General features: G+C 41.3%; 1 protein-coding gene across 1 annotated transcript in view; it reads right to left on the bottom strand.

Moving 5' to 3' along the window:
* EPS8 (epidermal growth factor receptor pathway substrate 8) overlaps window positions 1-25,846 on the bottom strand; it is an 82,566-nt gene that overhangs the window by 50,281 nt on the left and 6,439 nt on the right. The window contains exons 2-11 of the mRNA XM_029285939.1: window positions 24,982-25,055; window positions 18,096-18,163; window positions 17,725-17,886; window positions 16,662-16,811; window positions 12,692-12,774; window positions 10,651-10,787; window positions 8,961-9,034; window positions 4,529-4,655; window positions 2,773-2,861; window positions 1,179-1,253 (exon numbers count right to left, since the gene is read on the bottom strand). Coding sequence (XP_029141772.1) covers window positions 1,179-1,253; window positions 2,773-2,861; window positions 4,529-4,655; window positions 8,961-9,034; window positions 10,651-10,787; window positions 12,692-12,774; window positions 16,662-16,811; window positions 17,725-17,886; window positions 18,096-18,163; window positions 24,982-25,055 — 1,039 coding nt within the window. The remainder of the gene's footprint in view (window positions 1-1,178; window positions 1,254-2,772; window positions 2,862-4,528; window positions 4,656-8,960; window positions 9,035-10,650; window positions 10,788-12,691; window positions 12,775-16,661; window positions 16,812-17,724; window positions 17,887-18,095; window positions 18,164-24,981; window positions 25,056-25,846) is intronic.

Here is a 25,846-nt window from a genome sequence, read left to right as displayed (position 1 = left end):
ATGACTCATGGACTTCAACTCCCAGAATTCCTGAGCCAGCCATGCTGAGGGGAAAGGGAGAGGTTTCCAAGCTGAGCCATGCTGGCTCAGGAATTCTGGGAGTTGAAGTCCACGAGTCATAAAAGAGCCAAGGTTGCCTACCCCTGGCATAGGCAATGGGGAAGGATTAATACCATTTCTGGTTCCTTTTAAAATCTATGTACATGTAGATTATATAGCCAGGGTGGCGCAGTGGTTAGAATGTAGTACTGCAGTCTGACTCTACATTCCACTGCCAGCAGTTCGATCCTGACCGGCTCAAGGTTGACTCAGCCTTCCATCCTTCTGAGTTCAGTAAAATGAGGACCCAAATTGTTGGGGGCAATTTACAGCCCTTAGAGAGGGCTGGGAAAGTACTATGAAGCGGTATATAAGTCTAAGAGCTATGGCTAAGTGTTACTGAAGTTCTTATTTTTGTACATTTTAAAAAGAGACAAGATCCTTTGCCACGTATACAGGTAACCCTCCATTTATGATCGGTCATTTAACGACCATTTGAAATTATGACAAACTCAAAAAATGTTACTTACAATCTGTCCTCGAAGTTACAACTGCCGCACTGCCCCCTGTAGTCATGTGATCACATTTTACACTTTTTGGCGGTAAAAATCACCTATTGGATAAGCTGGATTCGGACTTACAGTCATGTGATTTGCTTAATGACCAAAATGACTTGCTTAACAACCATCATAACAATGGACATAAAGTTGACTCTGATCACTTGATGACTTGACTTATCACAATGACTTATGACCGAAATTCCAGGCTTATGCAATATTCTGATTGATGACCAAAATTGTAAAACTCAAGGACTATTTGTGCTCTGTAGATTAAACATGCATTTTGAGCTTTGGAATCTAGTCTAACTCCTTCTTGATTGACTACTGTGGGCCAAATAAAATAATTGGAATGGATAAAATTGATTAAAATAACAGCAAGGTTTTTAGAGCAGATGGTGCTTTTTATTTCAATATGAAGTGGAGTAAGCCAGCTTTAAGGAAGCTAATAAAAAGGAAGCATTTTATTTCTATGATACACACCCTCTGCTTTCAACACTGTGAATTCATCATGGATTAAGTTTTGATGCACTCAGAAAAATAAACTGAGCCCCTAGATATTAAATAATATTTCAGACTTACCATATTTAGAGGAGTAAACAGAAAATGAATCAGTTCAGGTGCACTGGGATTCTGGATGTGTGACTTTAATTTTGCCTGTAAAAGGTAAAATGGAGAGTATGGAAGAGAGCTTATGAGAATACAGTTCAGCAACTCAAAATGGCATTGAAATATCTCAAACACAGTTCAGGCCATAACCCAGTTATTAATAAAAGATAATTGCATTTATATAATGATAAGTCAGCTAAAATCCCAAAAGTTTAAACAACATTTTAAATTTTGTTATAAATAAATAAATGAGAGAGATGATAGATAGATAGATAGATAGATAGATAGATAGATAGATATGACTAATCCTCTAATCAATCTAATCAAACAATTTCTTAAACTAAATAAGGATGCATTTAAGCCATAGTTTTCTGAACAAACCAAAGCCAATCTTTTAAATGAGCAATGAATGCAGTCATGTCCTGTTCATTGCTGATGTTTTTTTCCCCTCCCTTTATTCTACATTATCCACAAAAAAGATGAGTAGATAAAAATAACTAGATGTAAGCCACAAATAAATAAGAATTCTTGACTTATATATGAAGAAATGAATGGCTTGTGCAAAGAAACATTCAGAAACTAACAAAGGCCATTTGGGGGTCATATCATCGTGATGCAATAAGTACGTTTTAGGGTCAATTTCTTAATAAACATTATTTAAAGATTTATTTATTAAATTCAAGACTTTATTATAAAAATTTTAAAGATTTTTCAAGAGTTAGTCCTGGTGTCTCCCTTAGCGTTCCAGGTTTTTTGGTATCCATCCTGCAAATTCTAAATTAGGCATTGACACAAAGATTAGAAGCAGCAGATGTCTAAGATGATGCAATCATTGTGACATTACTAAAATAGTCTCCTTTCTAACTATTTCTATGCTCTAGAACAGGGGTCTTCAAGCTTGGCCCTTTTATGACTTGTGGACTTCAATTCCCAGAATTCCTCAGCCAGGCATGCTGGCTGAGGAATTCTGGGAGTTGAAGTTCACAAGTCATAAAAGGGCCAAGCTTGAAGACCCCAGCTCTAGAATCAATAACATAGTTATTCAATCAATAATCATAGTTTACATGCTATGATCCGTGTATCAACCTACCCACCCCCAAATGGAGTTATTGAAAGCTTGCAGAAAAAGGAAGAAGAGAGCGAAAGTAGGAATATATAAACACATTCCTGATATACTGTCTGAAGATTGTCCTTAGCATCCTAGAAAGATTCTTGTGTTTGTAGCTTGAAAAAAACTCCAGCAAAATCATTACAGTCCTGGAAGTTGCCATACTTTAGCTGAGTGTGATGGGAAAAAAACTTTTAACATAACATAAAGTGAGCTATAATGCCACTATTTGATCACTCTCTTAGTTCATTTCCCTTTTGTTCTAAAACAAACAATTCAGAACAGTTTGTACAACTGCTATGTGTATTTAGTTAAGGAAATCTAAGTTGCAATTTACAGGAAAGCTGGTGAAATTCACAGTAGCAGATTGTAACAACAGATTTTAAAAAACAGACTATTGATGCCAAGCTTCAACAAAAACCTGGAATTGCTTGGAGTAGCCAGCTCAGACTCACTTACCAAAAGGTTGAAACCATGCTTAAATTTTTGCAAACAGTCCACAAATTCATCTGCAGATGGAGGTTTTGCACGGAGAGTTAAGACCCCCTCTGGTGAAAAATAGAACAGGGAAACCAAAATCACTTAGACGAGTACCTGTAGAAATATTTTCATCACTGGCAAAATAGGAGGATCAGATTCTACACTGAATGTGATGTATAAATGGGCTGTATAGCTTCAAGGATCATTTTGAATGCCCTCCATAAATTATAGAAGCAAGGGGGCCTAGCTCAGTCCTTTGGCTAATGGATGAAAGTGTTATCAGCAAGAAACTTTTAAAAGTTGGTGGCCTCTTCTTCATGTAAATTTATTCTCCTGCAATTCACTCTATAGAATGCTAATAACCAATCTGCCCCCAAAGTGTTATGCTCTAGGTGCATTGAAACTACATCTCCCAATTCCCATGACTGTCATATTCCCCAGTCTCAACACATATCCACTCTTGAAGACATAAGGAGAGAGGGAGAGGGGGGGGAGGGGGGAGAGAGAAGATCAGCCCAAGTCAATCCAACAAAGGATGAGGGTCTTTTCATTGAAGATTATGGATGTTATCCATTACAGTGTTTCTCAGCCTTGGCAATTTTAACATGTACTTCAGTTCCCAGAACTCTTCATGTACTTCAGCTCCCAGAATTCCTCAATCAGCATGCTGGGCTGGAGATTCTGGGAGTTGAAGTCTACATAGCTTAAAGTTACTGGGGTTGAGAAACACTGATCTACCACACGGGACTAGTGTGGGATGATAGATAAGTAATTTTCCACTTTGGTTTATGGCTAAAAGTGAATGACTGGCAGTTAGCACCTTTGCATCAATCTCCTCCATCCTGTACTTTTGCAATAGTAATAACAATAGCATTTAGACTTATATACTGCCTCATAGTGATTTACAGCCCTCTCTAAGTGGTTTACAGAGTCAGCCTCTTGCCCCCAACAATCTGGGTCCTCATTTTACTGACCTCAGAAGGATGGAAGGTTGCGTCAACCTTGAGCCCTGTTAGGATCGAACTCCAGGCTGTAGGCAGAGTTTACCTGCAATACTGCATTCTAGCCACTACACCACCAGGGCTCCCACACCAGTGGTTCCTTAACCACAATACCACACTGGCTGTCTCACACACACACATGGGGGAAAATGCCTAATACATCAAGATGCAAATTATTTTGTTCTGAATTTTTTTTGCAAATCCCACTTCAAGAGCAGGAAACACAAGCATGTGATGGGCTGTTTCAAACATTTTTGAAAATGTAGAGTTTGAAAGAGATAATAATCTCTGTTCCCGGGCTGAAAAAAAATACTTCCAAAACACTTGAAAGAGCCCATTTTGCACTCAAAATGGAACATTTCACAAGATTTCATACTCCAAACTAACACACCCTTAATCCAGACAAAAGAATTAATTGACTCAAGACGCCTGCCTTACTGAAATTCCATTTTTTTAAATGTTGATTCATACTCTTTTCTTTGTTCTACTGAGCATGTATGCAAACGAGAAAAGATCATCTGCCTGTTCTTTTCAACATTAGCCAAACATTAAAACATAAATTTAGCCCAAAACATGACTGGAGTGTAACAAAGAGATAATGACTGAATGGTAAAGTCTGTTGAGCTCTGTCCAATGCAACTACTTATTTAACTGAATAGAGGAACTCTTAACAGTTCAGCGAGTGAAATGTGATCAGAAAACTACTGAAAAAAAGAAATGGTTCTGATTCTTACCACCTGGTCCTTTCTTCTTATTTTTCTTGCTTTTCTTCCGCTTTGAAAGTTCTGAAAAAGCTTCTGCTGCTTTTTGAAGCTTGGTGACAAAATATTCAATGTCATCCAGAATATGATTCAGGATTTGCTAAAGGAAATAGACAGTGGGTGTCATTTATGAATGTAAGGAACGTCACCCAAAAATGCTGTATTGTTAGTTACGAAGAATGGGAATCGCTGCAGAGAACCTGTGCATTTATCTACAAAAAGTGACGCTTTGTAAAATGAATAGGCTGATATTACCATATCACTTGGGTCTATGCTTCCCCCTTTGTTCTCAAGCTAGCATCAGTAAAGGCTCTGTGCTCGGTAAAGATTGGAGCACAATTATTTGAGTAAGGTCTTCCCACACAAGATTTTGGCTTAACTTTGTTCTTTCTGGAGTGCTAGGGAAACCTTTTTTTAGCCTTATCTTATAGCAAGCAATTATGAACTTATAAAACTATTTCTGCTCTAGTTCCTTCCCTCCCCTCCCCCACGATTATGAAATGAGAGTCTGGATCCATTTAAAGTATTTTTAGCTCTTAGTACAAAGAGATGTTGAGGGCCAGTTCCAAGGTACATCCAAATATAGTCTTAAAGTTACTACTCCGCCTTTTTTCATTTGATCCTGAATTAAGTTTCTATAGGCTCCAAATAGCCTTAGTCTATCAATCTCCTTTTCTGATTCATGACCCTTAGTAGGATAAAGGTCAGAGGAGGAGAGAGGATGTGTAGCCCTCCAGATATTGTTAAAATACAACGGTCAACTAGGCTAAAACTGTTGGGGGGTGGTTTGGCAAGCCCTTGATGGACACTCTTCCTTATTCCTAAATCCAGAAGGTCCTAATTGGCTGAGCAGGCTTATGTTCATCTTTAGATCATCCAGGAAGCACAATGTGCATTATCTTGAATGTTATTTTTTAATAGCTAAGGAAGTTCTTATGAGAATAAAATGGAAGGTGAAGAGGAGTTGGTGGGGAAAATATTCCCTGTAATCCTAACAAAATGGTCAGTAACAACAATTAACTTCTTCAAGAATAATATTAGTAAATAATACTATTAATGAGCAAAGATAGTACCAATAGCAATAGGTATAATCCCAGAACAACTTGAATACCATCAACACTGATAGAAAGCATCATTAATCAATTGCAAAAGACACGTTTTACTTGGAGCAACTTACATCCTGTGATGGCCCCTTTAATAACAAACATCTGCCTATCCCAGGTCCTTGGGAAGGACTCAATAGGTGGATAAAAATGCCAAATGCAGTCTAAACATCTGGCTGACTTTGCAACCAGCCAACCATAATAATAATAAGGCATCAGGCGAGGATCTGGGAGATCATGAGTTCTATTCCTGCCTTAGACACAAAGCGAGCTAGGTGACCTTGGGCCAGGCACTTGGGAAGGAGGATATGGCAAACCACTTCTGAAATCCTGCTGAGAAAACTGCAGGAACTTGTCCAGGATTCAAAAACTGACTTGAAAGCACAAAACAAAGGAAACCAAAAAACCCACAAATAAATTGTACCATGCTGCTATTTAAGGCAGTAAGCTTTCAATTGTTGTTGCTGTGGAAACCCTATGGATCTTTGAATATTTATCAGGAAGTTCTTTGAAGTAAATAATCAGTAATGATTGGCCAATTTCCCCCACCACCAGCACCTATACCGATCTTTTTCTGAAATCCACATCTGCAAAAGGGAATTGTTATAAATCACACTACACTACACTTGATCTTTGCCAAAAGGCCGAGAAGCGATTTATAAATCATAGATTGCATTCCCAATTCATGTGGCAGCACCCTAAGTATACAAAGGTTCCCAATTCATCCTAAGTACACAAAAAAGAACATGATTCCAGGATTATCAGCAACATGCAAAGTGTCAACGCTGCTAACATCGGATGTTCTTGGTTTGACAACAGATGAAAATGTAGCCATCTTTTCTCTTTTGCTTTTATAGTTAGTTGATGCTGGGAGGGGGGATGTGGATGAGAGTCCAGCTAGTCATAACAATAATAACTCAGCCATGGGAACCCAAGGTTATTGCGCCCAGAGTTGATAAAGATTTGGTGGGCTGGAGAGCTGGGGAGAAAGCTCGAGCTTCAAGCTAATTGGGGAATGTGATTTATGACTGTAAATTGGAGGAGGGAATTGTGCTTTGCTACTTTGTGCCCAGGGGAGGGGAATTCAGTTTTTGGCTTCAACTATGTAGTGCCGATACTTTGTTTCTCGAATAAAAGATTCTTTAAGTAAAACAATGCCTCAAAGTTCTTTTGAAGAGTTTCATCTGTCGGAAGCATGACAAAAGACTTCCAGGGCAGATGCTGGGGAAGATCCTTGTGATAAGCTCTGATATGAAAACCAAGGCAGAACATACAGTAGCTATCTCAGTCTTAAAGAACCTTTGCGAGTTCACATTTTTTTCAATATGCTCTCATAATTGTTTTCGTGCTACAAACTTCAAGACTACTTCCCCTTATGTTAGCCTAAATAGCGTCAGATGTTATATTAGCTACTTGTCCAGTGGGAAGCACTACACTACACCAACCTATTGTGTGAAGTGGAACTCTTCAGACATAGATGTTCTCCTTAGATCAGTGTCTCAACCTCAGCAATTTTAAGATGTGTGGACTTCAACTCCCAGAATTCTCCAGCCAGCATGCTGGCTAAGGAATTCTGGGACTTGAAGTCCACAAATCGTAAAATTGTTGAGGTTGAGAAACACTGCCTTAGATGCTCTATGTCCAACCTTTTAGTGGGAGTTGAACCCTCAGGTGTTGCACTTGTTGACTATGCAGGCATTCTGTGGTCATGTGGTGCCTCCTACTGGTCAGTAGTTAATATAGCATCTTGGTCTTTCCACTTCTAATATCCTCTATACCAGGGGTTCCCCACCTCCAGTCCGTGGACCAGCACCGATCCATGGGATGCCAGAAACCAGTCCGCACAAACAAGAGAAACCCTATCTGTGGGATGTAGGCAGCATGTGGGCAGCCCCCTCTGGTCCATGGCAAAACCTCTCTCCATGGAACCGGTCCCTTGTGCCCAAAAGGTTGGGGGCCTCTGCTCTACACATCCTTGCCAGGCTTATAATCCTCCACCTCACTCTTCCCTACCTCTACTAACACCCTCCAGGCAGCCATTTCTTAGTTCTGAGAGGGTGCCAGACAACCACCTTGCAGTTGCTAGGCAACTGAGGGATGTATTTCTCATCTGAATCCCAGGGTTGCTTCACACTTTATGAAGAAATTATGGCAGGGGCAGACAGCCTAGTAAACATAAAACATGAAAAGCAGACACACTTTCCCAAACTTAACCAGAAATTATGCAAATCAAGATTCCACGCCTTCTTTTCTTTACACCCTTGACTGCTGGAAAAACTCAGTTTTAATCAAAATCAACACAAATAACAATATTGCCTGCTGTTGGACTTTTCTTGCAATCTGGGAAGAAATCACTTGCCTCCCATTGCTGGCCAGAGCTATAATGAAATGGAATCAGAGTATAAAAACCTCACGGGGGCAATCAAAGGCCAGCAGGAGATGCTGGAACTGACTGAGAAAAAATATATAAAAGTCTCTTAAATAAGGCATGTTGCTCATTAGGGAAGAGGCAGGGAAGCACCCAGGACCAGTAAATGCTGAGCAGGAGCCAGCATGAAGAAAAGGAAGAAGTGGCAGGTGATTATTAAAACTCCTCTCCATAACTGAAGTATTCGGCAGATGGGATTCCGGAATAAATGAGTGTAGTTGATGGATCTGGCCTGACGTGGTCCCTTAGGAAAGAAATACTCTCAACTCCATTAGTAGCAAAAAGATTACTTTTACTACAGATCACTAAAAGCCAAATGGTTGCAGTAGAGCAAAGCCAGAACTAAGAGTTTGCGCACAAAGATTCCTTAGTTAACTTTCCCTTTTCCGTTCCACCCCACTCCTCTATCTCTCTATTGTCCAGTCATATTAGAATAAGATGTTTTGGTAACTGTCCCTGCAATGGTTGGATAGATGGAGAGGTGTTAATTTCATTCCCAGGTTCTTGGTCTCGGGATGTCAAGATTCCTTTTGGTTTTCCTCATCTTCCCAGAGATCCTCCCCCCATAACTTATGACAGACTGGCATCTAGTGAAACATAGTTGTGAGCGAAGGATGGCAGCTCTGACATTCCGTCTTCCCACCGCTCCCTCCTCCCCATAGCTTACGGCAGACTGGCATCTAGCAAAACATAGTAGCCAGCAAAGGATGGCAGCTCTGACATTAGTCATCATCAAATGTTTTCCTATTTCACCGCCCTGAAATTTATTATTGGGAGAAAAAATCGTGAGTGGAACTTAATGATAATTATCAACTGCTCCACCAAGTTTGAGGAACATCAAAACCTCTCGCAAACAATCCCTTTGGCCACTTACAACATCTCGGTCAATCCTGGCTGCCATCATTTCAGCTGTTTCTTCATGCTCTTGGTATTGCTTTGGTTTCTCACCTAAAGAAACAAGGAGATGAACAGAAGCTTCCTCAGGGGAGAGACACAGTGGCTGTGATTAGACCACCAATTTGAAAAATGTAATGTTCATATTTGCACAACATGTTAAGATTGATTTTCCTATGAATGAAACAAGAAAGTCTGTTGCATTCAACAGCCAACAAATAATGCATGATTTTGAAGGTATTTTTTTCCCCAACTGTGTTGCGATTTGCAGCTTCTTCCCACTCAATAGGTCATTGTGGGTTTGGGTATCATGGAAGTTTTAGTCCTTGCATTTTTCAAGGCCATCGCTTTGATGAAATCTTGGCCACCAATGCCAAGTGTGAAAAATGTAATGACTGTGGCTTAGGATTTTGTGAGAACCCAGGTGGTTGGATAAACTTAACATTCAATCTATGGTGAGAATTGGAAACCCAGTAACGAATGAAACAGTGTGCCTGAATCCAGCCTATGAAACCTGAAACGAAACATCAACATTTACATATTTGGAAAATGCAACACAGTTGCCTGGAATTGGAAAAAGAGAGCAGGGTCACACCACCCAGAATATATACCCCTTATTTAGAGGACTATCACGATAGAGGCCCTTGGTCCTATTATACCTCCCAGGGAATCTCAGATATTGGAGGGATACAGGAACCATTGTACATAAGGACCTTGTAGTCATCTTGAAAAAAATAATAACAACCTATTGTCAATTCAAAATATGTACTTAGCTTGCTAAGGCTACAAACACACTGTCTTGCTAATATTCTTGTAAATCCAAACATTTCTATCTTTTAAACATGAATTGGAATGTTGTTGTTAGTTGCGAAGTTGTGTCCGACCCATCGCAACCCCATGGACAACGTTCCTCCAGGCCTTCCTGTCCTCTACCATCTTCTGGAGTCCATTTAAGCTCACGCCTACTGCTTCAGTGACTCCAGCCAGCCACCTCATTCTCTGCCGTCCCCTTCTTCTATTGCCCTCAATCTTTCCCAGCATTAGGCTCTTCTTCAGTGAGTCCTTCCTTCTCATTAGGTGGCCAAAGTACTTGAGTTTCAACTTCAGGATCTGGCCTTCTAAAGAGCAGTCGGGGTTGATCTCCTCTAGGACTGACCAGTTTGATCGCCTTGCAGTCCAGGGGACTCGCAGAAGTCTTCTCCAGCACCAGAGTTCAAAGGCCTCAATTCTTTTGCATTCAGCCTTTGTTATGGTCCAACTTTCACAGCCATACATTGCAACTGGGAAAACCATGCTCCCATTATTTTGGCAGGGGTATCAAACTGCCGGCCCACGGGCCGGATGCATTATGTGGAAGCCGCACCCACCCCATTGCTGGCAATGGCAAAACTGTCCCGATACGTTGCATTACATCACGTAATGTCACGAGTTGGACATGTCTGCTTTATGGAGTGACCTCCCAGACGTGGGTCAAAATATTTTTTTAAAAAAGTAAACGAAAACAATTGTTGAAACATAAGCTAAATGAGAGTAGAATACCTTCAATTTATTCTGCCAGGACATTTACTGTAGGATAATGAGTCATATTGCCCTAAGGCAAGGCTCAATAATGTCCAGAGCAGAACACCCAGAGTCTTTGAATCACATCTCAAAGTTTCAGCAACACTCACAATCTCCCTGTTCAGCTGCCCACGCGGACCAAGCTGCCACCCGGCTCCGGACATCCACCTGTGTAACAGTCCCTGGGGGGACAGGAGCTGGCGCTCTGGGAGGTGGAGGAATGGCACTCTCTGATCTGGAAATCATCCTAAGACAGGAAAAAAAATAATGATATAACACTGAAACACCAAGAAAACACGATATCCTATTTCAGATGTTTGTTATTGGCCAGTTTGTATTGCCATGCCTCTCCGTCGGAAGCGGCATATAGCAACAGCGATCAATTGTAGTCTGTCCGTCTGTTCATCCACCCACCTTGTGGTGAAGCTGAGTTTACCAATAGCGATAGGATTTAGGCTTATATACCGCCCCATAGTGCTTTACAGCACTCTTTGGGTGGTTTGTAATGAAGAAGAATTATTTGCAAGTTGCCTGCAACAGTCTGGGTCTTCATTTTACTGACCTCGGAAGGATGGAAGGCTGAATCAACCTTGAGCCCTGTCAGGATCAAATTCCAGGCTGTGGGCAGAGTTTTCTGCAATACTACATTCTAACCACTGCGCCACCAAAGTTTATATGTTCCATAGCAGAACCATCTCAGCACAAAAATATAGAAACCGTTTAATTTGATTTGAATAGGTATCAAGGTTTGGTGTCAACTCTTTGTGATCACAAAAACAAACCTTCTCTGTGATGAGCACAACCAGCACAACGAAAATAAAGAAAAATGTTTACCTTTCTCTTGACTATTTTAACTATTGAACTTTTCCTACCTTCTTATGTTAGGGGTATTTGTTACTGAAGTTCAGATTTCAATAATACTGTAGATGAGACAAGCTTAAGTCCATCAAATTTCAACAATGGAATTTCAGTGGAGATTTGCTGGTTTTAAAGAGCTTGTGACTAAAACAGGGAAAGTGTCCACGTAGTATTTGAAAAAGTCCTAAGGAAGGACAACTCTGAAAATGGGCTGGTTTATCAACCCAAGTGGAAACCGTACCAGAATGTTCCAGTGCATTCTTAAGCGTTACAAGAGCCGCTAGGCTTCAGGCTATTTAGCAGATAACCATTTTCTCTTCTGCAATAACACAAGAATTGGAACAATGCATTTTACAATTATCCTATTTCACCTGATTGGTTAGTTTTTGGTTTTGTTTTATTTTGGCTAAGAGAGAGAGGGAGAGGGAGAGGGAGAGGGAGAGAGAGAGAGAGAGAGAGGGAGAAGGAGAGAGAGAGAGAGAGGAGAGGGAGAGAGAGAGAGAGAGAGAGAGAGAGAGAGAGAGAGAGAGAGAGAGAAGGAGAGGGATTTAATAATTTTGTAAACCTCTGGGTTCTCCCAAGTGTGTTTCTTAATTAGTTACTTTTGCACCGATCTAGAACATAATAAGAGCCATCAGGAATCAGATCAAAAATCTGTTCATTTTAGCATTCTATTTATGTGACCAATTAGGCATCGGTAGGAAGCCAACATGCAACACCCGAGCACAATATATTCTCCTATTCAAGTTCTTAGCAAGTAGGATGAAAGATCTATCTACAGCTTCTGTTACTGGAGGTTTTACATACACCCAGGATTGTGTGGAGCTCTGAAGAATTGCCAGCTTTTGATGAAACTTTGGATCAAACACTCTTCAAAGCTGCTTCAGCCCTGGCTGAGGTGCTCCCATGCTGAGTTCCTTCAGCAAATGCTCAGCAGCTTCAGTGTGCCCAACTGTGTGGCTTTGGCACACATTGCTACGTGCCGTCCCAAAGCTATGCGCAGATTTGGAAGCACTTCAGCCAATGCGTTGGGGAAAGGATTGAAGCCAGCCTTCTGCCACACCACTGATCTGAAATAATTGGAGGCCAGCTGAATTCCTTTATCGAGATAAATGGGCTGATCTCTTCGCTCCATCAGAGCGAATCATGTTCCCTTCACAGCCCGAATCGCTTCATCAAAGTGAATCTGTGTCACTCTGCGCAGGCAAATCTATGGCCCCCACGACCAGCTTCTTAATGCACGCCCTACCCAAACGCTAGGAAAGAGTTGCAAGACGAGGCTCCAGCTTTTACCTGAGGGTCTCAAGTCGCTGCTTTGGTTTCCCTCCTTTGCTATCGCTGATGGCACTTTCAATATCTTCATGGATAAAGTTAGCCTGAGCAGAAGCAGAAGCAATTAATTTGATGCACTGCTGAACGCTTGAGCAAGCCATCTATTGAATGCACCGAGGCTTTACAGGCAGAGCTGCCACCACGGTCGTATAGCAGCAAATTCCATAAAACTTTCAACTTTCCACCTGTATTTTCTTCACTCCATTCAGAAACAGTGGCCAATCAACTTCGTTAGATGATTTGGGAATTTAAATAACGTGAGATGCAGCAAAAAAAACCTTCCCTTTCACATTTTAGACAATTAAGAGATGGCTACCCTAAGCTTCTTTTTTTTTCTACCCAGGTTGAGTTATAGCCTTCAGTTAGACTCATATGGAGGGTAGCAGAGTGCAGTGATAAGAGCACACAGCATACAGCCAGGCACGATTCCAACTCAGAGGAACACATTCAAATGATGAAAAAAAAATCTCAGTCTAACAGTTTGGGGATCAAATCAGGGCAAAGTGTAATAAGCTAAATGGATACGTGTTACCAGTTAAGGCAAATTTCTGTGCTAGCTAATTGGAAGGCATGTGCTCGGTGTCTTACAATATGAGAATACAAAGAAGCCTTATTGGAGCTAGCCAACAGCCCCCTGCCCCATTATTCTACGTCATACAGTGTCCATGTTAATGCATTCACATAAAAAAATAACAAATGTCTCAGTTAACAACAGAAATTTTGGGCTCAATTGTGGTCATAAGTCGAGGGCTACAGTACCTTTGTTGTTATTGAAAGCCATCTTGAGTTTATATAGCAGCAAAAGAAGGGAAATGAATTTAATCATCACCACCATAATCTAAATTGGTAACCAAGCCAAGGTCATAGTAGCCAAATCCTGAGGCTATCAATTTCTTGCACAACATAAAAAAAATTACTTTATTTTCCCCGTCCCGAATCTCTCAGCATTTCATTTTGTTGGAGGGCTCCTAGTTCTAATATTATGACTGACCCCCCCCTCAACCAAAAAATCATGATTTTATATTTCTAGCGTGTCTCTCCTTTTCCCATTTTTGTTCTGAAGTAAAAAATTCCACTGCTAAAATCATTTTCCCTAATCATTTTGGTTGGCCCTCTTTTTATATACTCTTTTTATCACTGTAAAATCCGTTAGGGAGTGTAGCCTCACCACGGATTTATATAAAAGCATTAGAGGTGTTATTTTTAATTAACATTCTAATGATTCCATGCATGCATTTGCCTTCTTTACAACTGTGGCACACAAGATTGATACTTTTGCCAAGATGTCCATCCTGAGTTCCAGGTCCTTTACTGATCAGTCACATTACTGTGATTCATTATCTTTTACTTCCATTTCAAAATGGACTTCTGGGAAAAACTAATTGCTGACCAAGCTTTTAAGGAATCCCTCCACATTCATTTTGGACGGGTTCCACTGGCTTCTAAAGACCTACTTATTTAATATTTGTATTTCTTTACAGAGCTCAATTATACTCCAAATGCCACTCATTGCTCCAATTCATTTATGCACTAAGTTATCACAGGAGGATTATTATGCACAGAAATCCATAATATTTATGGATGCTGGCTGGCAGGAAGTCAAACACTATTCAGGATTATTGGCCACAAGCAACGACGTAGGCATTTGTATTTCCAAACACAGGCAGAATAACTATTCTTTTTTAAAAATAAGAGTTTGAATATTAAGTCTGCTTAGGAGCTGAAATTATTACATGGCCAACTAGATCTTTAGCATCTCAGCAAGCAAGTCATGCTCTAAAAGCCAAATCTATACATCATTATGCTTTGTCTGGAAAAGAAAACTGTTGAAATAGGTCTCCAATTGCAGCATCTTTATCAATTCCCCGCTATTGTTTAATCATCCTTTTATTTATGTGTCACTGAGCCACCGCAAGCATTTTCAGAACAGCTTTTCTCAAAACGTTCCTGAAGTGTCACACAACAAGCTGATTAAGTGTAACCTAATGTTATGAAAAGCTCATTAATTATACAAGGATGATCATAAATGCTGCTATCAGTTTCCTGCGAAAACGCAATTACTGTGCAAGATTGATGGTGATCATCTAATCCAGTGGTTCTCAACCTTTTTAATGCCGCGACCCCAACCGGTCATAAGTCGAGGACTAAACCGGTCGTAAGTCGAGGACTAAACCGGTTGTAAGTCGAGGACTAAACCGGTCGTAAGTCGAGGACTACCCAACCGGTTGTAAGTCGAGGACTTTCCCTGCCCGGGAGCGCCACGCATGCGTGGTTCCGCCCCCTGCGCCGGCCGAGGCGTAGCTGGCAAGAGGCAGAGACGGAGCAAGCCGACCACCAGCTGGCCCAGCCCAAGGGAGGTAAGGCACCCACCGGAAAAGGGGAAAAAAATGGCAGACAAAAAAAATGGCGGACAAAAAAAATGGCGGACAGCCTTGCTTGGCGACCCCCATGAAATGGTCGATCGACCCCAAATGGGGTCCCGACCCACATGTTGAGAACCACTGATCTAATCAAACAAACAAACAAACAAACGTATTTGCCACCCATCTTGTGATTCAGGAGACTCTTGAGAAGCTTCCCTCAGGATAAACGACACATAACCATGATTATAAATGTAAAAGTGAATTAAAATTACAAAAATGGCAACAAGTTAAAATAAATAAATAAATAAACCAGGGGTATAGAGGGGAGAGATGGGATGCCTCCTCAATTAGTGCCTCCTCCATTTGTGTATCAACCACCTCCAGACAGCAGCTTCTCCTTGAGGACCCCATGCCAGCTGGCACATGAACTGAAGAAGCTTCTTGGATGAGAAGTGAAACATTTTCAAAGGGAAAAAAACCCCATGGAAGTCCAGTTGCCTTTTGGAAAAAAGCACCTTTGGGACAACCCTGATCTGGATGATTGGGAACCTCCATAGATAGGTTTAAAAAACTTTCTCGAAGACTAATAGAGAAGGATGGATCTTACCTTCTGCAGTTAAGATGTTCTAGAGTGCAGGAACCCTCATGACCAAACTTCACATGCTAAAGACATACCTAACAGTTATTAAAGCAGGATGCTAAATAATGTCTATGCTTAGAACTCTGCTTAGAACTCTGCGAGGACAAACATACCAACAGAAGAGAATATCTGGAGCTCAGGGTTGAAATAAGGAGTCCTTGCTGATCTCTGAGGGTTGTTTTATTACCCAACTAGGTAGCATCATCAGTGCTTGGCATTGGTTAAAGTAGACCTAATGGGTCTTGTTCATACCCAAGGTATGAAAAAGATCTTGTTCAGTTCTTATATATGAATGGCATATTTAAGTTTTCCATCACCTACCACAGTGATGGCAAACCTTTTAGAGACTGAGTGCCCAAAAAAACCCCGCCCCCACCCGCCACTGCTCTGCCCCTGCCCTGCCTGCCCGCAGGGCCACCCACTGCCTCCACGGCCCGCCACAACAGATTGCCCAGGCGGCCCTGCAGTGCCATGGCAGCCACGCCCTCCGCCTGCACCCTGCAGCATCTCCGCACGACGGGGCGAGGGTGGAGTCTTGTCCTTGCTGCCCGGCTGCCATGTCCTTGGCTGCACTGCTCCACACGGGCTGCGCCCGAGGCGACTCTCCTCTGGGGGGGCTTCTGGTGAGGAGGGGCTGTGGAGGGAGGCAGGGCTCGGCCGACGTGCGTACCCACAGAGAAGGCTCTGAGTGCCGCCTCTGGCACACGTGCCATAGGTTCGCCACCACTGGCCTACCATCTTCCTAGTACACTGATGCTACAGCTCCTAGAATTTCCTGCTAATTCAGAATTTAAGATCCAGCAGGTCTAGAAGGTGACAGATTGAAGACAGCAGGGTAAGGTTATGGGACGAAATAAATAAATAAGCAAATAAAAAAAAACCTCATATATTCCAGCTCCATGTGTTCAACTGCAGTATTTTGCCCTACCTTCACTTCATCACACTCGAAAAGATGGAGATCTGCTTTGCTCTGGGATGGCTCTTTGCACACTAGAGCAAGGATGGAGTCGTAGTTGCATGAATTCATCACCGCCTGGCAATGCTGTATGGTGCTCAAGGGGAAGTTCTCAAGTTCATTCTGAAAGGCAAACGGGAGGAAGAAGCGGGAGATACAAAATTCTTCTACGTGGTTAAAATCCTTCTCTTGCCTCCCCAATATATTGGTACCCCCATATATACTATGGCTCAAGATGTGTCAACAGGGAAAAAAAGTTAGGAAAAATAATATAAAACTGGTGGCCAGAAGGATGGATTCTCCTGATTTCCCCCCTATTTCTCCTTGTTATTTCATGAAGGAGAATTAGCTTTTGAAAAATTTTCAAAGGATCGGAGGATGGAGAATTTCTTCTTCCCTGGTGAAATTGAAAGAAATTGTCCATAAATCCAATTTCCCTGCTCAGAAATTGGTTGGATAACCCTCATCCAGTGGTGGCGAACCTATGGCACGCATGCCAGAGGCGGCACTTGGAGCCCTCTCTGTGGACATGCGCAGTCACCACAGCCCCGCCTCTCCTGTGGCCCCTTCCTCACCAGCAGCCCCCCCGGAGAGTCACCCCCCCAAGTGCAGCCCACGCAGGGCAGTGCAGCCAAGAACATAGCAACCGGGCAGCAGGGATAAGACTCCACTCTCGCGCCCCGTCGCATGCAGATGATGCTGCAGGGCGCGGGCGGAGGGCGTGGCCGCCATGGTGCTGCTGGGCCACCTGGGCAATCTGCGGCGGGGCGTGGAGGCGGTGGGTGGCCCTGCGGGTGGGTGGGGTGGGGGTGGAGTGTGGGGCAGGGGACAGAGCAGGAGCAGAGGCGGGGGCGGGAGGGGGGTGGGGAGGTTTTTGGGCACTTGGTTTCTAAAAGGTTCGCCATCACTGCCTTCATCAGTTAATATGTGCCAAGCTCTAATCAAAACTCTGAAAATGTTCTCCATTTTCTCCCCACCTTGCTTAAGACCTTCACCCAACTCTGCCAACACGTCAACCTTATCACTGAGTCTTTACCTTGGATTCTAAGTCCACTAGACTGACAGCTTTGTCATCCACATGAAGAATCATATCTTGTGTCCAGACCTTGCCCTTTGCATCCAGGAGTTTCAGCTTCCTTATTCCATCATCAACTGTGATCATGGCTTCTTTCCGATCCAGAATAAAAGTGGTCAGGTGCTGAAAAGGTTGGCAAAAGAAAAGAAGATGTATGTTTACCAAAGGATCAGCAGAGCAGGTACTTATACAATTTGGAGAGATTATTTTTGAAAAAGCAAAACACGTTGCTTGCAAAATAAAATGGAGAGAATAGAAAAACCAACCATATCTAGCTATGGACATTTGAGGTACATAAATAAAATAAGATAAAATAATAAAAGAAATCTTACCTCCACATGGTATTGTGTTATCTCTGAAATGCTGCTGATGCTGTCTCGTGCATAATTCTTCCTTTGCTCTGATTTTTATCAAGAACAGAAAAAGAAGATATTAGAATAGTTAATTTATTTAAAAATATTGATGGGTGGGGATCTGTACTGGTACCGGTTGCTTATCCCTGAATTAAGATTATAAGATAATAAATATCACTCAATAGGCTTGTAATCTATTGTAACTGATTCAAATTTAAACCTCAGACAATGGACTGATTCACCAGCCATGAGTTTGGTTTTGGCTTAGTATGTTAAGTAAAATCAGCCATGATGACAATCACTTGTCTGAGATGGTATAGGTTCTCCTGCTTAAGGGAGGGGGGGCTGGACTAGAAGACTTCCAAGGTCCCTTCTATTCTATTCTATTCTATTCTATTCTATTCTATTCTATTCTATTCTATTCTATTCTATTCCAGTCCAGTCCAGTCCAGTCCAGTCCAGTCCATTCCATTATGTGTTGATTTCAACTCCCAGCATTCTCCAACTAGTATAGGAATTCTGAGTTTTGGGAGTTGAAGTCCACGTATCTTAGAGTTGCCATGGTTGAGACTTGTAAACTATTCAGAACTTAGCATAATGGCTAAAGTTAAACCCAACAAATTGGGGCTTATTCAAAAACTCATAATTAAGTAAGCCACAGCTTAGCCAGGTGTGTGAACTAGATCACTGTGGTTATCTATCGAACTTCCTGATTGACTTAAGATGGTAAACCAAATTTCTGGCTACACTCCACAGATGGTCTGCATATCTGAGTTTGCTTGGTATCGGCAAAGTTGGAACTGTCCATTGTGGCAGGCAACCAGTTACATTCATGATGAAGTTCTTTTCCTTTAAATTTCCTCCATGCTATTACAATATTCCCAATACAGGTAGTCCTCGACTTACTATCATTCATTTAGTGCCCCTTCAAAGTTACAACAGCGCTGAAAAACAAATGACTGGTGAACAGTTTTCACATGACCAGTGTGGCATCCCCCATGATCAAAATTTGAGCACTTGGCAACTGGCATGTATTTATGACGGTTGCACTGTCCCTGGATCATGTGATCACCATTTGTAAGCTTCCCAGCTGGCTTCTGACAAGCCAAGTCAATGGGAGAAGCCAGATTCATTGAATGACCACCTGCTTCACTTAATGACTGCATGGATTTGCTTAACAAATGGGAGCAACTAATTTAACAACTGCCTCGCTTAGCAACAGAAATTTTGGGTTCAACTGTGGTCTTAGGTCGAGATCTACTTGAAATAGTTTTCTGAAGTGGACACTGATAATTAAAATCCGCCTGCTAACTTTTTCACCAGATTCCAGAGTAGATTTCATCTGGTTTCCAGGCACCTGCCTTATGAAAACAACTTATAATGATATCTGCTTTGCTTTAGCAGTAACATCACACCACGCTCCTTCAGAAAGTCCCTGGACTGCTTCATATACAGGAGCTGTAAACTGATTTAAAGGGCCAATTTACCAGGTATCCTCTTGCCCCTTAATCAAAAGCCACCAGCTCTCCAAATTCAGAGATGGGTAACTCAGCCTCCCAAGATGCCTAGATGTGAATTCATCACTGCCTTTACATCTATATAAATAAAAATGTAAATGTCCGTTTGTTCAAAATCTTAAATCTCCGAAGGTTCTTCACCAATTGCTTTGAAATTTTGACACAACGTTGCATTCGAATACGCGTGTGTTTTTATATACCTATATTATATAGATGTCACACCTGTGACAGGTAAAAACATGCTTTTTTTAAAAAACCAGCGCCATCTGTTGGACGTAAAAGCAACACACGCTACGATTTTACGATTCCATTTCAATGTTTCCGATTTACGATCCATTTACGATTTCCAAATTTCCAATTTTACGATTCTATTTCAATGTTTTCGATTGCATTGTTAAATTGAATTTTCATAGATTTCGACTTATTTTCATTTTGATTTAATTATTTCGTGTGATATTGCGTTGGAATTGATGCACAGACAATGGAACAACAAAAAATATTGTATACCCACAAGTATTGTGAAATTAAACATATTAGAAACGTGCGCTTTCTCTTTTCTTTCTTTTCCATTTAACCAGACTGAGCCACAGCAACGCGTGGCCGGGTACAGCTAGTAAACAATGAAAATAGCAGTCTTCGCACACATAGAACATAACTTGAGAAGAAACACTCCATTTGGGAGGGAAAAGGCAGAAGCAAATGACACCGCAAGCCAATCACTTTTACCATTTTATCTGAAATCACAAACCTAACCCTAATCCTGAATTAACAAAGCACAATTGCTGGGCCTGCATAATATACTATGCCCAAACAAATACATGTAAAGCATATATCACTGCTTAATAGAAATGCCCGATTCACACAATCTGCCATTAGCATTTCTCATAACATACTGAATCACAAACCATCATGCCTCATTTTAAATTAGGGTGTGATGAGAAGTCAGCCTTAACATTAAGGGCAAGGTTGCAAATTGAAAAGTTTAATATCATAATATATATTCTTTTTTGCTTCCTTACGGTGGGAAAAAATATTTTAAGTGGGAGACTAGAACTGCAGTATAGCAGTCAAAAAAATGCCAAGGTGCAATCAATCAGACTGGTCTGTCTGAAAAACTTTCTGTATATACTCCCTTGACTCGGCTGACAAAGAGGAGAGGAGAGCCGGTGACCTGGTGGTTAATACAACTGCCTAGCATGTAGGCTGCCTAGGTTCGAATCCCATAAAGGGTGTGGCTAGCTGATGAGGGCTAATGAGCCTGAAATAGCTATACTAGTCTCCCACTTAATTTTCTAACTCTTTGTCAGCAAAAAGAAATCTGAATTTGTAATGTATCACAGTAGTGACACTGATTTATGAAGTATATATTCATTGTCTGCATGTGTATATGTGTGTATATGTATATATGTGTGTGTATTTCGCAGAGCTCAGACCTTGAACAAGCTTAGCATCTTTAACTGAGCCATCACGCCCCTATATATGGAGTATATGAGTGTGTGTGTATTATATACATGAACACACAGTATGTATGTGTTTGTGTATGCATAAATGCTCCTATATAAACCTTCAGTGAACTCTAGCCATATTTCATTACATGATCCATGCCTACTCAAAGTTAATAAATGATTCTTTCACCAATTGCTATAGCATCAATTTTGCAGGCCTTAACCCTAACTCTTACTTTGTTATTTCTGATCCATTAGTTCATTTATTAAATTTATCACATCTTTTCACCTCAGCAATCATAGCAATTAATAATAAAAACAGGCCAATAGTGGAGGATAAGTTCACGCAGACAAAAGACAGGGTTTTCCTAGATATTTTCAAATTAAATTTGCCATAATTGAAATGGAGAGTACTAAACAATACTCTGAGAAACAATGGGTGACGACAGAGGAAATAGTGTCCTAGTTTCCTTTCAATATATTAAAAGGCAACGACAAGAACCCATCAACAATTCCGTTGACATGTGAATTTTACCATGTCCAACATTTTTTAAATCTTAATTTTCCTCCTATATGAATAATATAACTTAAGTACATCTTTCCAGGAAATAGGTACTTATTTTTTAAGAAACAGCCTAGTGAAAATAATTTCCGTCACAAAAACTGAATATAGATAGCATTTAAATGTCCATTACTAAAGATGGTATAATCATTTTCTAAAAATGACTTCCTTTCTGTCTTGGGGAGTAGATGTAACCAGGCAGCCATCAGTTAGTGACAGTGAGATATAGGTAGTCCTCAACTTACAACCATTAGTTTAGCTACCATTCAAAGATACAACCATATTGAAAAAAGTGATTTACAATCATTGTACCATCCTCACAGTGACCTGATCAAAATTCAGTTGATTGCCATTTGCGGCCTTCCCAGCTCACTAATCAAAAAAGAAAAGTCAATGAGAGCAGGCAGATTCACTTAACAACATCCTGGGTTGTTTAACAACTGCCTTGCCTAGCAATGGAAATTCTGATATATATGCTTTCCAGTCACATGCGACCTGAATATTGTGCTCTTTAGTTCATTCTATCAGAAATATTTTTACAGCATTTTTTTTAGCTCAGTTCTTAAGGGGTGCTATGTTGCTACCTTCCCCTCATCTTCAGTTAGGCATTGAGATATAGCCACTTATCCCAAGTGCCAAAGAATGCCCATATGTGATGGTATTCGCATTTTCTAAATGTAAGATGGCCATAACCTCTTCATATTTTATGAGCTTCTAGATTTTTTTCATAATTTACTGTCCTAGATTTGTTTAGCTATAATTCTCTTCTCTATAATGCTCTTCTCCAAGTATAGTATGGCAATAGCCCCCAATCTTTTGGGCACCAGGGTCCAGTTCCGTGGAGGGAGGTTTTTCCAAGGCCTGTGTGTGTTTGTGTGGTTTTGTACACTGCCTGGATCTTGTGCATGCACCGATGGGGCTTCGCTTGCTTGCTTTGCTCAGTTCCGGGCAGGCCAAGGACCGTTGCTGGTCTGTGGCCCTGGGGTTGGGGACCTCTGTAACATGGGATGTGATAGCAATTTATATTCAGAAGATCACAGCATCTGATCTGGACAGAACATCCTTGGTTATTATTTTCTGAAAAGTATGGCATGCAAAGGACTTAACATACCCTCCCCCTACCTACTCACTGATACTTTACAAGAGCTTCACTATCAACATCCTTTCCTGTCTCACAGATATATTTTGGAAGCACAGACTTGCCCCACTGGAAAGTACCTCAGTCATTTTTGTGTCCAACAATCCATTACTAAACATTAGAAGCATTTGACTGTGTCAACATATTGATATATTTTCATTTGCGCAGCCTTTTTTTTCACCCTAAAAGATCCGTAATGAAAATGTGCATGCATACACGCTCGTGCGCGCATGCACACACGTACATACACAACCAGAACAGCAAAAGCCTGTTGTCATCTGCTACCTTTTTGGGTTTTTTGCTTGGATGACGATCTGAAGAAATAAAACCCATCTGCTCCAGAGAATTATTATTTTTCAAAAGAAAAGAAAAGAAGTAACATTTAGATCAATCCTACACCCAGTGATTACTTCCATTTGGGAAGATGTCAAGGCAATAGTGTTGACATATAGACTTGCAATGAAAAATTGGCTGTCACACAGAGTACTAAAGAACAAAGAAAAGAGAAGAAATAAAGAAAAGAAAGCAGAGCTTTATTAAATGCAACATTCAGACACAGGCTTTTGATAAGGATCAGTTTGCAGATCAAATAGAAATCAACCTATGTTTGCTAAAAACTGTGCAGTCAACAAAACCGGGGCCCCATAACTGATTTGACGTTTCCTGCCTTTTACGAGTCATTACATTTTTATCTGTCCTTTACAAAAGTGTTGCTTATTTTGAAAGGGAATAGCCTATCTATATACATAATTTTCTTGTCTGTGTTGATCTTGAACAGCAGATTCGATCCACCCTACAACTAGAAGATTTTTATCCTCCTTAAAACCCTACAGATGCCCCCCTTGATAGCTGCCTATAATCCATTTGCTCAGCTACTAGCAAGACTGCTCAGCAGTTTCCTATCAATGTACACAAGATCCCCAATTTAGTTCTTCTGTTTCATTTTGTCTAGATTTCTGACGGTTGGGAAATAAAAGGCAACCTTTGAACTTTCATCTATATGCACGTAAGGATCTAACATCAAATCAAGAGAAAAAGGGGCAAAGTTATGTGCGTATAAGAAGTCTTCCAGGATCAATTTAGGCCTGGTTGTTACTTACAAAGCCCTATATAGTCTAGCATCAGGGTAAATCAAGTACTCTCTAGCCAAAATTAAATTCATCTGTCTAGTCTCATTCATCTTCAGAAGATCTGCTGAGAATTATCTCCCCATCCAAGAAGTATATGAGGTATAGGCTAGATGATAGATACTGTTGTGGGCCTAATGTACCTTTAGCTCTAATTAATTGTTGGATGGACACTCATCCTGTGAATGGGAGGAAGAAGGAGGTAGATTAAGCTTCCTCTTGCCGCTATGTATTCAAGATGAACAATGATTAATATGTAAATGTATTTATATGTAAAGGTGTAGGTATGTATGTATATAGCATGTCTATATATGTGTTATGTATGTGTACATTTTTGAAAGCAGGCAACAGAATTTCATTTTTAATGTGTGCCAGTGTGGCCACAGTACATGACAATAAAAGTTGTCTTGTCTTGTCTTGTCTTGTCTTGTCTTGTCCTGTCCTGTCCTGTCCTGTCCTGTCCTTTCTGTATGCTTTGTATATTTGCTATACAGGTAGTCCTCAATTTACAACCACAATTGGGAACAGAATTTCCATTGCTAAGAAAGGTGGTGATTAAGAGTGCCACTCATGATTTTACAATCTGTTTTGCCATGGTTGTTAAGCGAATCACTGCAGTTGTTAAATGAATCTTGCCATCGTTAAGAGAATCTAGCTTTCTCCAATGGTTTTGCTTGTTGGGAAGGTCACCAATGATAAACATATTGTATTGGCTGTCATAAATACATGTGGTTGCCAAGTGCCCAAATTTTGAACATGGGACCATGGGAACAGTTGTAAGTGTGAGGACTGGTCGTAAGTCACTTTTTTCAATGCCGTTGTAACTTCAAACAATAGTAAATGAATGATTGTAAGTTGTGGACTACCTGTAGACAGTGCAGGATCTTTAGAATGGCGTGGGTTAAATAGATAAATGAATAGCAACTTAATTTCTAGGTCACACACGCACAGATGCTACAGAATACAGTGGCTGATGGCTCTAAATCATTTCTCCATTAAGTTCAGCCCACCTAGCTTAATTAAGACTTTGCATTCATGATCCAATTATAAGCTCAGCGTCAACTAGTGAATCTTACCATACAAAGCTTTTGCACTTGTCTTTGAACTCTGATCCTTGTCCCTTGAAGAAAAGGTCGGCGATCCATATCCACTGCAAGGCAAGAAACAGGTTGCTTAGGTGCTCTTTTTTCCAGAAAAGTCAATCAATATACAATCAAGCTTAAATTGAAAGACTAACTGCACAGAGTACAGAATTCAGGAATATAAAGATTTTGGCTTTCCCGTTTCCAGTTCATGCGGATCAGCTTAGTACAGGGGTGTTAAACTCAATTTCATTGAGGGCCGCATCAGCATTGCGGTTGCCCTCGGGGGGGCCGGGGTGTGTGTGGCCAGGGTGGGTGCAGCCTACTAGGTGGGCGTGGATGGAGTGGGTGTGGCCTATTGGGTGGACATGGCCAGCTCTACATCATTCGCGTCAAAGGTGCCTGTGGGGGCCTGGGCAGGAGTGGGACAGATCTGAATGCGTTTCAGCATAGATGGCCACCATAAAATTGTACATTGGCTCCTGGCCGGCCTGGGCCAGGGCCAAGGCAGCGGGGGCCGTTCCCTCACTGTTTCCAGGATGGCTTCGCGGGCCACATGAAACCACTTCGCGGGCCGCATCCGGCCCCCAGGCCTTGTGTTTGACATGTCTGGCTTAGTAAGTGTGAAGGAATCTACACAAACTGGTTGCTGAGCAGAAATTGGAGGGCCAGCCGAACCGAATCCGATCGAGCACAGGTAAGGATACATCTTAGATCCTACCTTGTGGCGATGAGGAAGGCTAGGACTAACTACTATGCCTCACTCATTGCGTCATCAGATAATCGCCCGGCCGCCCTCTTCAGGGTGACCCGCTCTCTCCTTCAATTGGAGGGGGGGGACCCCCTGGAGGGGAGGGCA

Source organism: Protobothrops mucrosquamatus, unplaced genomic scaffold (assembly GCF_001527695.2).
Source record: "Protobothrops mucrosquamatus isolate PMUCROS unplaced genomic scaffold, P.Mucros_1.0 scaffold2559, whole genome shotgun sequence".
NCBI classification, from domain to species: Eukaryota; Metazoa; Chordata; class Lepidosauria; order Squamata; family Viperidae; genus Protobothrops; species Protobothrops mucrosquamatus.
Note: the sequence above shows the minus strand (reverse complement) of the source record. Positions and strands in the feature narration are given on the sequence as shown.